At 45.5% G+C, this 15,575-nt stretch overlaps 1 protein-coding gene across 4 annotated transcripts in view; it reads left to right on the top strand.

Annotated features, from left to right (window-relative positions):
- The window catches only part of LOC144686054 (kinesin-II 85 kDa subunit-like), an 80,023-nt gene that overhangs the window by 32,808 nt on the left and 31,640 nt on the right, over positions 1-15,575 (top strand). For 3 of the 4 annotated variants that reach the window (XM_078551213.1, XM_078551211.1, XM_078551214.1), the window contains exons 9-13: positions 453-569; positions 4,503-4,624; positions 7,921-8,132; positions 11,725-11,808; positions 13,749-13,905. In XM_078551213.1, the coding sequence (XP_078407339.1) occupies positions 453-569; positions 4,503-4,624; positions 7,921-8,132; positions 11,725-11,808; positions 13,749-13,905 (692 nt within the window). The remainder of the gene's footprint in view (positions 1-452; positions 570-4,502; positions 4,625-7,920; positions 8,133-11,724; positions 11,809-13,748; positions 13,906-15,575) is intronic. The other variant, XM_078551212.1, reaches the window with a different exon arrangement.

The following is a 15,575-nucleotide window of genomic DNA, read 5'->3' as shown; positions in this document are numbered from 1 at the left end:
ACACTACTTTGTGAAGTGCAAATACTGTTGCTATGTCGGTGAATGTAACAGCAAATTAGACCCACCAACAACAAATAAGGTGAATAACATGTTCTGATTTGAATGGAGTTGATTGAGAGGGGAACGTTAGTCAGGACATCAGCAGAAGTCTCTCCACTTCTTTGGTCAGTGTCGTTAGATCTTTGACAGGCACAGTGGAGGCCAACAGGACTACAGCTGAATATCTCATCTGAAGGTCAGTACCTCCAACACTGCTGCACCCCTTCAGCACTGCACTGGAGCACCAGCCTAAATTATGCGCTCTGGAGTGGGATTTAATTGGACTCAAAAATAAAGAACATTACTTATTGATCGAAGCTGACACAGTAATGAAAGGATAAGGTACCAATTGTTAAACATGTATTTTGAAATTATAGAAACTCTTATCAGTTTATTTTCCTTTGTAAATCCAGGTGCAGCACGTTATTTACAATTACACTGGAGCAGCAGGAGACTAGTGGTAGCTGCATTCATTCATCCATCCGGATCTTTGACCTTACAGGAGAGGCTGAGAAAGATGCAGTGAATGGGTATGTCTACAAACACTAACCCCTCTTTTGCCAACAAGTTCATCCAACATTTCTCAGCTTGCCTCCTTGATTGCATACCCTTGGTCCTCACAACCCCATGTCATCGCACAGTCAGATCACTTTGGCTTGTTCTTCAGCACATCCTTTACTGTGAAGCCACAAAAGTCTTGCCCCTTTTGAGGCAACAGACAATAGTATGGAATAAAAACAGAAAATGCTGGAAAAACTCAGCAGGTCTGACAGCATCTGTGGAGAGAGAAACAGAGTTAATGTTTTGAGTCCGTATGACTCTTCTTCAGAGCTAAGGAGAAGTAGAAAAGTGATGGAATTTACACTGTTTAAGGCAGGTGGATCAGGTAAAGCAGGATAGAAAGGCAGCGATAGGTGGGGGCTAAGGAGAGATTGACAAAAATGTCATGGACACAAGACAAAGGGAGTGTTAATGGTAGTGGTGATTACTAAGAAGGTGCTGATGGTGGCATAAAGGTAAGAAGGCAGAATGTGTTCATAGCAGAACAAGGGTCAGCACTCTGTGAAAGAACAACATGGAACAAGTGACCGATGGCCCTTTTGGGGTGGGGGGAAGGGATGGTGGTTGGGGAAAAAGGATAAAAAGGGGATAAAAAGGGGGGTAAAAAAGCTATTAAACAATGAAAAAATGAATAAAAATAAGTAAATAAAAAATAAAAATAAATTTAAAGAAAAGAGATTTAAAAAGGGGTGAACATAGAGGAGAGAGTTCATGGTCTGAAGTTGTTGAACTCAATGTTAAGTCTGGAAGACTGTAAAGTGCCTAATCGGAAGATGAGATGCTGTTCCTCCAGTTTGCGTTGAGCTTCACTGGAACATTGTAGCAGGCCAAGGATGGACATGTGGGCATGAGGGCAGGATGGTGTGTTGAAATGGCAAACGACAGGGAGGCCTAGGTCATCCTTTTTCATTTATGGGATATGAGCATTGCTGGCTAGGCCAGCATTTATTGCCCATCCCTAGTTGCCCTTCAGGAGGTGGTGAGGAGCTCTCTTCATGAACCGCTGCAGTCCATGTGGTGTCAGTACACCCACAGTGCTGTTAGGAAGGGAGTTCCAGGATCTTGACCCAGCGACAGTGAAGGAACAGCGATATATTTCCAAGTCAGGATGGTGAGTGGCTTTGGAGGGGAACTTCCAGGTGGTGGTGTTCCCATGTATCTGCTGCCCTTGTCCTTCTAGATCGTAATGGTCATGGGTTTAGAAGGTGCTGTCTAAGGAGCCTTTGTGAGTTCCTGAAGTGCATCTTGTAGATGGTACACACTGCTGCTACTGTGTGTCAGTGGTGGAGAGAGTGAATGTTTGTGGAAGGGGTGCCAATCAAGCAGGCTGCTTTGTCCTGGATGGTATCAAGTTTTCTGAGTGTTGTTGGAGCTGCACTCATCCAGGCAATAGAGAGTATTCCATCACACTCCTGACTTGTGCCTTGTAGATGGTGGACAGGCTTTGGGGAATCAGGAGGTGAGTTACTCGCTGCAGGATTCCTAGGCTCTGACCTGCTCTTGTATCCACAGTATTTATATGGCTAGATTAGTTCAGCTTCTGGTCAATGGTAACTCCCAGGATGTTGATAGTGGGAGACTCAGCGATGGTAATGGCATTGAATGTGAAGGTTGGATTCTCTCTTGTTGGAGATGGTCATTGCCCAGCATTTATGTGGCCTGAATATTACTTGTCACTTGTCAGCCCAAGCCTGGCTATTGTCCAGGTCTTGCTGCATTTGGCCATGGACTGCTTCAGTATCTGAGGAGTCACGAATGGTGCTCAACATTGTGCAATCATCAGCGAACATCCTCACTTCTGACCTTATGATGGAAGGAAGGTCATTGATGAAGCAGCTGAAGATGATTGGGCCGAGGACACTACCATGAGACATTAGGTTAGCAATAGGGAGAAGGGGAATTGTGGCTTCATTTTGGATGCTTGCTTCATAAGAATATAAGAATTAGGAGCAGAAGTGTAGGCCATTCGGCCCTTCGATCCTGCACCACGATTTATGGCTGATCTCCTGCCTCAATTCCACCAACCCTCATTATCATTAATAATCACAATAAATATCATTCGTACCCATTGAAATCCTAACATTTATCTATAGTCTCATAAATCCTTGGTTAAATATCCCTCCTTAACCTTGCTATTTGGAAACGCCCTCCAGACCATTGCAAAGCAACATCCATGTTCCGTTCTCTGACCCTAGTTCCCTGCACCTCCCTCCGCCCTCCATTCCACCATTATTGGAAGAATCTTTATCTCTCTAAGCTCTTCTTCTCTGCTACTTTACCCATTGGAGCTATCAGCTTTCTCTGATTGTCACCATGTTTTCAGTTGACACGCTGACCTTATCTGCTGCACAAGCCTCCATTTCACCTCCGCAAAGTGCTTAATAAATTTAAGCCTCCACATGGTTGGACATTAAAGTGGTAATCTGCCCAAGGGCTGGTTCTCTGTGTTAACAGGATCCACATCGGTTGGTGAAGTCAAAACTAAGACACAGAACCTTTCCTTCCTGAGATAGTTTGTTAACTTTGGTCAGTGTCAACACTCCTCACCTCCACCCAGTGTCCCAGCTATCCCCTATTTATATGTGTTCAAATACCCATCACCTGTTCCCCTTAACAATGTAATTGATAAGACATTGACACTGTGCTCATTTCTCCACGCCTTGCGATCCTGCGTTTTCCTCTTCAGTTGTCCATAAAAACTTCCCATTTTCAACCTCAGTGAGCAATGCACAATATGACTAGGGAAAGTATACATGAGGTGTAAGCAGTCGCTGTTCCTCAAGGTTCTACCTCTTCTACCATCACTACTGAAAATGCACTGGTTCCACTGTTGGCCATGGCTCATAGCCCTGAGCGTGGGCTTCTTACCTGGGCCCTTACCTGTAAGACATTATGGGGATGGATTTTCTACTTCTATCTCATCTGCAGCCAGGCAGCGAGATAGCAGAGGGCACAGGTCAAGGTGGTAAGGTCTACTGCAACCTTCCTGCCCCGGTTTTAATTTTCCTCCCTTGCCCTGATGTCTACTGCCACTTGCATATTCTGATGGGAAAGCTGGGCTTGGCTTTCTGGTTCATTACCCTGTCAGGGTTATACATCCTGGGTGCCTCTCAGTCCTGGGATGGAGGGAGAGGTCCCAGAGGAGCTGGTTTTCCACTCCAACTAGACCCCATAAACTGCCTTTCAACTTGTCTGTTAGAATTTCCACAGGATAAAAGCCTTATAAAAGACTTGACCTAATGTCACAGCTAACACACGAGCCTTTTCATTATCATGCTGCGTTCCTCACTGGCCCCTGTGCCGAGGATATTGCTGAACTGTGAAAGAGAAACATTCTTGCATTTTTTAATGTACCTAAACCATAACAACTCATTTTCTTCAACTTGTCGAAGCTTAAAACTGTAAATATTGCTCTTCTTGAACTTGCAACTTCTTGAAATATTCCCCTCTACTGGGATAAATGTTGCTGTGCTGTTTTCAAAATCTTGGAAAACTATTTGTCTGCAGCTCTCCGCCCGTGTTTTGGGAATCACGGTCCTTAAGATCACCTTGAGCCACCCGCCGGCCCTCTGTTCCAAAACAAGAGGGTTGCAATTAGCAGTGTCGGCCCCTAAGCTCTGGAATTCCCTCCCTATATCTCTCTATTTCTCTCTCCTCCTTCAAGATCCTTCTTAAAAACTATCCCTTTTGCTACTAATGCCTCCATCTTTGGTTCAATGTCCATTTTTTCCTGATTATGCTCTTGTGAAACACCTTTCTGCACTAAAGGCGCTACTTGAATGCAGGTTAATGTTAAGTGGCAGACAGGGTTAAAATTGCGTGAACGGGTTGAAACCATGTTGGTGCCTCCTCAGACACATTGTGTATTCCACCGGTTGTAGTGATATTGCATCTCTTTACAGTGCCACCCCCTTAGTGTACACGCTCAGTGGGGAACCCAGCCACGGATGCATAGGAGCCCTGCTGAGTCAGGCTCTGGGAGGAAACAGCCATTCCGTGCTGATCTACTGTCTGAACCTGACAGGTAAGCTTCTCATCGAAGAAAGAACTTGCATTTCTCTAGCACCTTTCACAACCTCAGGATGTCCCAAAGAGCATCAGAGTCAATAAATTACTCTTTAAGTCTAGTTGTTAAGCACTTGTTCAATCCTGGTCACTAGTTTAGTTGTACTAATGGATCTGGGTTGCACTCTTGTTTCGGGATGACCGAGTTGGTATCATAGAGATAACAGATGAGTAGACGGTACTTATGTAGGACACATTTTATTTATTTACAAAGGAACTCAGCAGCTACACTTATGTACTTACAACTAAAACCCTGTCTCTACATTACAGACTCTTACTCTAGACTACTCACTACTGACTACTGACTACTAAGGTAGCCCGCACTACTCTGTCATTGGATAAGACCATGTGATCTTCTATTATAACATTCTTCTTAAAGGTATATTATCCATCAGATTACCACAGCACTCATACATGGTAGTCAACATTTACACAGCAAGATCCCACCAATGCCAAGCGAATACACCTCAAAAAGTGCTGTGTAAAGTGCTTTGGGGTGCCCTGAGGCCATTAAAGGCACTAGTTATTTCCTTTAGTTAATATTTCTTGTTGTGACATTGGTCGGGGGATAACGATAGGCCAGGACATCGGGGAGAACCACCTTGTTCTTCCAATAGTGCAGTGGGATATTTCCGCCCATTTAAGAGGGCAGGTGGGGCCTCAGTTTAATGCCTCGGCAAAAAAACAGTGCCTCCGGCAGTGCAGCGCTTCCTCAGTACTGCGCAGTTTGGATTATGTGAAATTACCTGGTTATTGCAGTGCAGTTTGTGGGAGCTCGCTGTGTGCAAAACGGCTGCAGCATTCCCTGCAACACAAACTACACTTCCAAATTAGGTCATTGGCTGTACAGCGCTTGGGACATCACTTAGGTCCTGAAGGGCGCTGTGGAAATGCACAACTTTGTTTTTAATAGCACTCGATCACATCTCTCAGCATTTCACATTCAGTAAATTGCCGCCAGTCAGTGGATGACAAAATGTAACAAACACCAGTGAGATCATCGGCCAGTTAATCTGCTGTTGGTTGAGGGAGAAATGGTGACCAAGGCATTAGGATAACTCCCTAGTCAAATTGTGCCATTGGATTTCTAACAACAACCTGAAGCATTGGAACAGACGTTTGGGGTTTAACCTCTCAGCTGAAGGGTGGTATCCTCTGACGAGCAATGTAGTGCTGGAGTGAGATGTTGATTCGGAGGTTTGGGGCTTGAACACACATCCGTCTTGCTCAGAGACAAGACATTACCAAAAAGCTAATACTTAGATTGTCCGTGGACTGGGGGAAAACAATGGTGGAGATGGTGGCGGAGTGGTCATGTCACTGGGCTAGTAATCCTGAGGCCTAGGTTAATTCTCTGGGGGACACAGATTCAAATCGCACCAAGGCAGCTGGTGGAATTTGAATTCAGTTAATAAAATAAAGCTTGTCCTGGCAATGGTGAGCATGAAGCTATCATTAATTGTTGTTAAAAGCCCATCTGGTTCACTAATGTCCTTTAGGGAAGGAAATCTGCCGTCCTTACCCGGTCTGGCTGACATGTGACTCCAGACTCACAGAAATGTGGCTGACTCTGAACTTCCCTCTGAAATGGCCGAGCAAGACACTGGGCAGAATTTTGCCCTTGGTGGGCGTGCGGGCCCCACCGGCTCAGCGGCGGGTGGACAGCCGACTCCCGCCACTGAAACGGGGCCCGCCGCCATTTTGAGTGGGCGGGCCAATTAAGGCCCGCCCAGCGGCCTGCCCGATGGGAAGCGCTATGTGCTTCCTGTGCTGGGGGGAAAGGGAATCCCCAACTATCAAAGTGCGCTCTTTCGCGCCTGCGCACTGCTCCCTGAGGCAAAGTCCTGTCCTCACACGAGATGGGACATGTTAATAATACTTAAAATTTATTACATTTTTTAAAAAACGGGCATGAAGCTTCATCCCGCCAATTGATGAAGTTTCATGAATAATCTGGAGCCCGCTGGGGCTCCTGGTCTGCCCACCAGCCTTAAGCTTGGACGGGCAGGTCTGTAATTACCTTAACTAACCTGTCAATGGCCTTAATTGGCCATTGACAGGTCGGCGGGCGGGCAGCTGATTTCGCTGTCCGCCTGCCTTTCTATCCCGACGTCATCCCGCGTCATTTTCCCCTCGGCGAGCGGGCCCCACCCCCAAATCGCCGAGGGGAAAATCCTGGCCACTCAGTTCAAGGGCAATTAGAGATGCGCAACAAATCTACATCCATGGAAGAATAAAGGAAAATGCTCTGATAAGTGGATTATATTCTGGTTACCACAATACAAAAAAGGGTATTCCAGTTATTGATCACAGAAAAGAGCTACCAGATAAATGTTAGGGACTGAGCGATTGGGTTATGAGAATCAATGATGTAGATTGGGCATGCTGGGAAAGAGAGGATGCAGCGGTGATATGATTCCTGGTTTTAAGATTCCAAAAGGGACCTGATAATATTGGCCCTGATGAGCTGTTTCACCTTGTCCAGAGCAGTAAAATCAGTGGACACAGCCTGCACTTGAAGTTTTAGGGGGATGAGAGGGGGTCGGTCCATTTAAAACAAATCTGTGGAAACATCAGTAAGTGATTGGTCAATCTATGCAACAGGGTTCCCAGGGAGAGAGGGTGGAAGCAGATTATATTGATTCATACAAATGCAAATTACATCTAATACTTTCAAAAATAATACCCTGGGATATAGTTAATGAGTAAATCGGGATATGAGGTGTGGTGAGTGTAGCGTGCTTGGGAGGAACAGGTGACTTTGGACCTATGGTTTCCAAAGTTCTTCACCACTGAGGGTTTTCCTCCTCTCATGCCTGGGTCTTTCTTAGACTAATTATTTTCATTTTTAAAAATGTATTCATTCACTGGATGTGGGCATCACTGGCAAGGCCAGCATTTATTACCCATCCCTAAATGCCCTTCAGAAGGTGGTGGTAAGCCACCCCCTGGAGCCGCTGCAATCCATGTAGTGTAGTCACTCCCACAGTGCTGTTAGGGAAGGAGTTCTACGATTTTGACCCAGCGACGATGCAGGAACTGTGATATAGTTCCCAGCCTCTGACCTGTTCTTGTAGCCACATTGTTTATGTGATAAAAAAATTAATAGAAATGTTATGTTATGATGAGGGAATAACTCCACTATCGGTGTATTCTGTAACTACCAGGATGGTAGAAAGTGAACTGGGTGGACCTTCAGTCTTCTCGTGTCTAGCGATTCCTATGTTTCTATTCTGTGTCCCATCTCTCAAACAGAGCCCTGGCCTGGACAGACAGTCTCGGCACTGACGCTCGCTCAAGAGCTGATGGACCTCATGAACCAAGTCACTCCGAACTGCTGGGATTACTGGGAACTCACACAGCGCCTCAGATCCAGCATTAGGGAGCTAAGGATGAAACTCAGCTCAAATGGTGACCTCTGCAGCGAGGATGTAAAAAGACTAGGAAGTCTGGTACAGGAATTACAGGTGAGTCACAACCTCACAGTTCATGCACCAAATGGCAAAATCTTTTCACTGTTATATTTTCCATTCAGCACCAAAACTGGAATAAGTACTCAGAGTGCAGATGATACCCTCTGACAAGTGTCTTACCCCAGGGCCCAGGGAGAGAAATCTAGGTCCTGGTCGTTTTCCTGTCCCCTTGTTTCACCATCCCCCCTTTTAAGACTCCTACTCATATCCTTCAGGTGCCCAGAATTGGGAACCATAGTAACAGTGGAGCAAAATTGTTTTCCATAGGTTTAACAAAACTTCTTTGCTTTTGTACTCTATCTCTCTATTTATGGAGCCTAATGAAAGCTCAGGTTTCAGTATGATACACTTCACAACCATGGCTTTATCAGACAATTACACACAACTTGGTCATTCATATTATGCTACCGACTCCGCTTCTTTGAGCCTGGCTCTATGCAACATCCAGACAGCAACATCCAAAAGTCTTGAACCTCACAAGCACTGCAAACAACAATCCCATGTCCAAATGAGAATATTTTGAACAAACAGTGACATATTCTGTTGTATGACTCCTGGTTCCACTTCCATGTTTAAAAATAGCAAAACCTTACAGTAAATTAGCACCAACCAATTCACCTGCAATAATATATGTACACAAGTGGGCTTTGTGAACAGAAAAATTACACTTTGCTTTTAGTGATAAATACGTTCTCATTTTAAATTAAAAGTTAACCATGCTTACAAATGCCCAGCATGGAGCATATAAAAAAGGAAACCAAACTACTGCAGATGCTGGAAATCTGCAATATAAACAGAAAATGCTGGAAATGCTCAGCAGGCCAGGCAGCATCTGTGGAGAGAGAAACAGAGTCAACGCTTCAGGTCCATGACCTGCACTAGATCGGATGAAGGAACCCCTGTTTCTCTCTGCACAGTCGTACTGAACATTTTCAACACTTCCCATTTCTATTGGAGCAAAACCAAAACCTTTTGCCAGTTCTTCAAAAAGCAGTCAGACTCTTGTGAGCCTCTCATTCCCCTTCAGCAAGAAACCCCAGCAGCAGCTGCCTGAGATCTGGTTTGCACATTAAACATTAATTTCAAACAATAAGTTAAGGTATGAGGAAAACATAAACAACTTGCTGAACAAAAAAAATCAATGTCAAAGCATTAAAATGAATAAAGAAAAATTAAAAAGTGCTGAGCAGCAGAACTAACTAATAAAACCAGTTTTTTGCCTTTTTGCTTATGATACAGAGCTAGAGGGATAGACCAGGCACCAACTCCTCACTACCAGGGAAGGAGCGGGGACCAGGGCTGAGCTAAGGAGTTGGGTTTAACTAACACCAACCTTGCGATCGCCCCTGTGGTGCACATTTCATACTAGCCTCGGCAGAACTCGTATGAAAGCAGGGGTCGGAAGCAGGTTGCCTTTCAGCCTGGGTGTTCCTCCTCTCCCAGCCCGCTGTGTGAAAACCTTTTGGGAAGGGAGGAGGAGGAGGAGGGGGGTGTGTATATATGTGTGTGCGTGTGCATGTGTGTATGTATCAGGCTCACTCCTAGTCTCGGGGTTCTCCTTCGCTCTCTCATTCTCACACTCACCTATGCACTCACTCACTCATTCACTCCAGGACCCAGAGGTTTGGAGAGGTGATGGCGTAGTGGTATTGTCACTGGACTGGTATCCGGTAAATCCAAGGGTAGTGCTCTGGGTACCTGGATTTGAATCCTACCATGACAGATGGTGGAATTTGAATCCAATAAAAATCTGGAATTAAAAAGTCTGATGATGAATGTGACACCATTGCTGATTGTCATAAAAACCCATCTGGTTCACTAATGTCGATTAGGGAAGGAAACCTGCCATCATTAGCTGGTCTGGCCTACATGTGACTCCAGATCCACAGCACTGTGGTTGACTCTTACTGCTCGCTGGACAGTTGGGGATGGGCAATAAAATGCTGGCTGAGCCAGCGATGCCCACATCCCATGAGCAAATTTTTAAAAATCATCGTGGAGGAGGAGTTTGGAACAGCTGTGAAGGTGGCAAGACATGCTTCCTCTCAGCTCTGTCTAACACTCCAGCTGCCCGAGCTGTTGCTTGTAACCGCCACTCCTCCTGGCCTGCTCCACCATTTGGTGTGAGGGGAGACTCCTGTCGTCCTTTAGTAGGCCGCATGGGAGGGCAAGAATGGGGCCAAGGGTGGACTACGTCACCCAGAATGCACCCTGGCTGTCAAAACACATAACCACTCGGGCTCTCGCTCCTGTACAATCGGATCTAGAGCACTGGAACCGTGTCCTGGAGCAGAGCACCCCCATTGTGCTTGTGCGTGACTACATTGAGGTGTGGGGCAGCCACTTGAGGTAGAGAGGGGTGGTGCTGCCGGTAAAGACGAGCAAAATCTGCGAGTTGAACCTTGGCCCCCTGAAGGCCGGATTACCAGGTGTTCTGAACCTTCTGTATCCCCCCTCTCCCAGGCCGTTCCATATCCATGTGATAAATTAATACTGTAGTCTGATAAAGAAAGAACTTGCATTTCTGTAGCGCCTTTCACAACCTCAGGACATCTCAAAGCATTTTACAGCTAATGAAGTATTTTTTGAATTGTAGTCACTGTTGTAATGTAGGAAACACAATAGCTGTTCCCACAATAAGTTCCCACACACAGCGATGTGATAATGAAAGGTGATCTGTTTCTGAGATAAGTACTTGAGGGGTAAATATTGGCCTGGTCACAGGAGAGAATGGCCCTGGCTTTTCATTGAAATAGTACCCTGGGATATTTAATGTCCACTGAGAGGGCAGGTGGGGCCTCAGTTTAAGCTCTCACCCAAAAGAACGACAGCTCTGACAGTGCATCACCCGCTGCGTACTGCAATGGGAGTGTCAGCCTGGATTTGTGTTGAAACGGAACCTGAATCCACAACATTGATTCAGAGATGTGAGTGTTATCACGGACTGACACCTACTTTGCTTTTTGATCACTGATTTGTAATGATTGAACTCGATGAGTCTGCTAACACCTACCCCAGACTTGAGGTCAGAAGATGTGGGCTTTGCTGGCTAGGCCAGCATTTATTGCCCATCCCTAATTGCCCTTGAGAAGGTGATGGTGAGCTGCTGCAGTCCATGTGGTGTAGGTACAGCCACAGTGCTGTTAGGGAGAGAGTTCCGGGATTTTGACCCAGTGACAGTGAAGGAACGGCGATATGTTCCTAAGTCAGCCTGGAGTGTGGCACAGTAGTATTGTTACTAGACTAGTAATCCAGAGACACCAGGGTAATGCCCTGGGGGCCTGGGTTCAAATCCCACCATAGCAATGAAAGTCTGGAATTAAAAGTCTAGTGATGACCATGAAATAATTGTTGTAAAAACCCAACTGGTTCACTAACATCCTTTAGGGAAGGAAATCTGCCATCCTTACCTGGTCTGGCCTACATGTGATTCTAGACCCACCACAATGTGCTTGACTCTGAAATGGCCTAGCAAGCTGCTCAGTTGTATCAGAATGGATGGACTTGCAGAGCCTATGGCTTGTCTTGTTGCTATAGATGTTTATGGTCCGACAGCTAGCATTAAAGGAAAACAATTTTTTGACAGATGGTGAAAAGGCAACGTTGGGAGAAAAAGAAAGAAAGGTCCCAGCAGTGCGAGGAAGAACGTAGACAGCACCTCGCGGCTAAGGTTGGTTGTTATCCGTTCCTCGGGCTAAGAAGGAAAGAACTTGCATCTCTACAGCACCTTTCATGGTGTCAGGACATCCCAAAATGTCTCACAGCCAATGAAGCACTTATGAAGTCGATCCACTGTTATAATGTGGGAAACATAGCAGCCAATTTGTGCACATTGTTGTAAGGTTGTTTGGTGTCTCATTCAGAGGTCTGGAGGCTTGTGTGGCTGAACATAAACTGTTTATTGTTAACACACAACTACCTCCAAAGTAGAGCCCTGTCTAGGTGCTATCTTCATGCTGACTTCTCTGGGACTCTATCATGTGACCCTCTACATCATGTTGTGGGTGGTACTGTTCTCCACTCCCACATTAACCTTTCCTATGCTGAACACCCTTGTACCACACACATGGGTACCTAGAGTTGAGTCGCAGATCAGCCATGAACTCATTGAATAGTGGAACAGGCCTGAGGGGCTAAATAGTCTTCTCCTGTATCTATACTCCTATTTTCACAGCAAACAGCAATTTTCATAATGACCAGGCCATTTCTCTTTCTTTAAGTGATGTTGATTCAAGGATAAATATAGTCCAGGACATCGGGGGAGATCTCCCCTCATTCCTGAACTGGCCTCAATTTTGTGCTCAAGTCTCTGAATGTAGGAAGTGAAGTCACTTGTTCATTAGGACATGCCTTTCGATATTGAAATGAGGCACCGATAGTCTTTCCTCCTTTTCAGGAAACCTGTCCCTATGATCAAGCTTTTGGTGATGTGGCTCAGTGTCAAATTTTGTTTAATAACATTTCTGCGAAACGCCTTGGGATGTTATCCTACATTAAAGGGGCTGTATAAATATAAGTCACCATCTTTGTTGGGGCCCAGAGTTTCTGCTAGTGATTTGCCTGAAATGGGCCGAACTAGAATCAAAGATCAAGGGATTTTAAGTGAATATTACATCCAGTGTAAATCAAATTTACACAATCTTTTGCACTGGTTTAAAAAACATCGCATTTGAAGCCAATCCCACCCAAAAAACAGATCACACTGCTCCCCACTCCCACCTCCCACCTCCCACCACCACCAGCCCCTGATTGAATTAATCACCATGCTGAATTTCTACCACTTCTGTCTGTTTGAGGAGCTGCATTATTTTAATTGCAAAAGTGCTAGTATTCATGTTTTAAAAGTAAGAAACTAGTATCAATGAAACAAGTAAATGATATAATAAATTCAGGGGAGAAGATGGTGTAGTGGTAGTGTCACTGCACTAGCATTCCAGATACCCAGAGTTAATGCTTTGGGGATGTGGGTTCAAATCCCACCGTAGCAGCTGGTGATATTTAAATTCAATTAATTAATAAATGTGGAACTAAAAGCCTATCCCACCCAAATGATGGTGGCTATGAAGCTATCTTTGATTGGTGTAAAAACCCATCTGGTTCACTAATGCCCTTTTAGGGAAGGAAATCTGCCAGCCTTACCCAGTTTGGCCCACATATGACTCCAGACTCTTGACTGCCCTCTAAAATGGCCTAGCAAGCCACTCAGTTCAAGGGCAATTAGGGATGGGCAACAAATGTTGGCTTTGCCAGTGATGCCCGTGCCCCATGACAGAGTGAAAAAACTTTTTCAGTGATGTAAAATAGGCATGTTAAAAAGGCTTTTTTTGTTTGACCTATCCATTTGCTGCATAAAACTGCACCACATTACATTGTCGAGTATAATCAAAGATCATTTCTTAATGCAAGGGAGAAGAATTAGGTTCAATCGCACTTCCTGAGTGCGCTGGTTCATGGGAGCGTTTGTGTTTGTGATTATGCAAATGAGTTTGGGCAGAAACTTGAAACCATAAACTTCACTCCGAAGAACCAGCTGAATTTCAGGTGCAATTTACAGCCAGGTTGCTGACCGCTCCCACAAGGAAACTCCATCCCCTTCTCTTTTCCCAGCAGGGTTTACTGGAGCTGGTCTCGGGAGCTGTCCCATCACAGGGTGAGCAACTGTCCTCTTGCGCGCAGCGTGGTCTGCATCAGAAACACAGCCTGAAAGCGCAGCAAGTCAGTCGGATTAAGGAGCAGCTGAAAGAGCAGGTCGCGGAATATCTTAAAGGTGAGGGAAGAGCACTCAGCAGAGCTGAGGGAGTTTAATTACATGGAATTACATAGAATGCACTGCGCAGAAATAGGCATTTTGACCCAACTGATCTGTGCTGGCATTTATGTTCCACACAAGCCATCTGCTATCCATTTCCATCTAACAAGAGAGAATCTAACTATCTTCCCTTGACATTCAATGGCATTACCATCACTGAATCCCCTGCTATCAACATCCTAGGGGTTACCATTGGCCAGAAACTGAAATGGACTAGCCACATAAATACTGTGGCCACAAGTGCAGGTCAGAGGCTGGGAATTCTGCAGAGAGTAAATCACCTCCCGACTCCCGAAAGCTTGTCCAACCTCTACAAGGCACAAGTCAGGAGTGTGATGGAATACTCGCCACTTACCTGGATGAGTGCAGCTCCAACTACGCTCAAGAAGCTTGACACCATCCAGAGCAAAGCAACCTGCTTGATTGGCACCCCATCCACCATCTTAAACATCCACTTCTTCCACCACCGGAGTGTAGCAGCAGTGTGTACCCTCTACAAGATGCACTGCAGCAACTCCCCGAGGGTCCTTCGGCAACACCATTTAACCCATGACCTCTACCACCTAGAAGGACAAGGGGAGCAGATGCATGGGAACATCACCACCTGCAGGCTCCGCTCCAAGCCACAAACTATCCTGACTTGGAAATATATCGCCGTTCCTTCACTGTCGCTGGGTGAAAATCCTGGAACTCCCCACTTAACAGCACTGTGGGTGTACCTACACCACATGGACTGCAGCAGTTCAAGAAGGCAGATCACCACCACCTTCTCAAGGGCAATAAAGATACTGGTCTAGCCAGTGATGCTTACATCCCATGAATGGATGAAAAAAAACCTTATCATCCTATCCTTCTGTTCCTTTCTCTTTCGTATACTTACCTTTCTGCTAAAATGCCTCTATGTAATTTGCCTTAATCATCTCATACTTGAGAGAGAAAAATCTGCAGAGCGATGGGGAAAGAGCAGGGGATTAGTAACCAATTGGATAGGCCTTTCAAAGAGCTAGTACAGACAAAATGGGCCTTCTTTAGTGCCCTATGTGGAGATGAGTTCCACATTCTAATGGCACTCTGAGTAAAGAAGTTTCTCCTGAATGCCTGATTGGATTTTATTTGTGGCTCTCTTATACTGATGGTCCCGAGTTTTGATGAGGTTTTAGCCTCCTAAGCTCCCCGGTCTTCTCTAGGTTCCATTTTATTTTGACCTTCTTGTAGGCCAGAATTTTGCAGCCCCCTCGCGTTAGGGACAGGGTCTGTAAAATGCTGCGAGCTGTTCTAAACTCCAATGAACATGAAATCCCGCTGCCGTAAAATTCTGCCCGTAATGCTAGCAGCTGAATGGGTAACACTATTCCTTTCTCCACTATTTTAATGGTTTTATTTAACTCACTGGATATGGGCATCACTGGCACAACCAGCATTTCTTGCCCACACCTTGTTGCCCCTTGAGAAGGTGGTGGTGAGTCGCCTTCTTGAACCGCTGGATTCCGTGTGGTGAAGGAACTCCCAAAGTTGCAGTTAGGGGGGGTGGTCCAATTCCAGGATTTTGACCCAGTGACAGCCGAAGGAACGATGATATATGTCCAAGCCAGTCCGGTATGTGTGACTCGTAGGGCAACTTGGTGATG

The sequence above is a fragment of the Cetorhinus maximus genome, chromosome 10, assembly GCF_964194155.1.
Source record: "Cetorhinus maximus chromosome 10, sCetMax3.hap1.1, whole genome shotgun sequence".
Lineage (NCBI taxonomy): Eukaryota > Metazoa > Chordata > Chondrichthyes > Lamniformes > Cetorhinidae > Cetorhinus > Cetorhinus maximus.
Note: the sequence above shows the minus strand (reverse complement) of the source record. Positions and strands in the feature narration are given on the sequence as shown.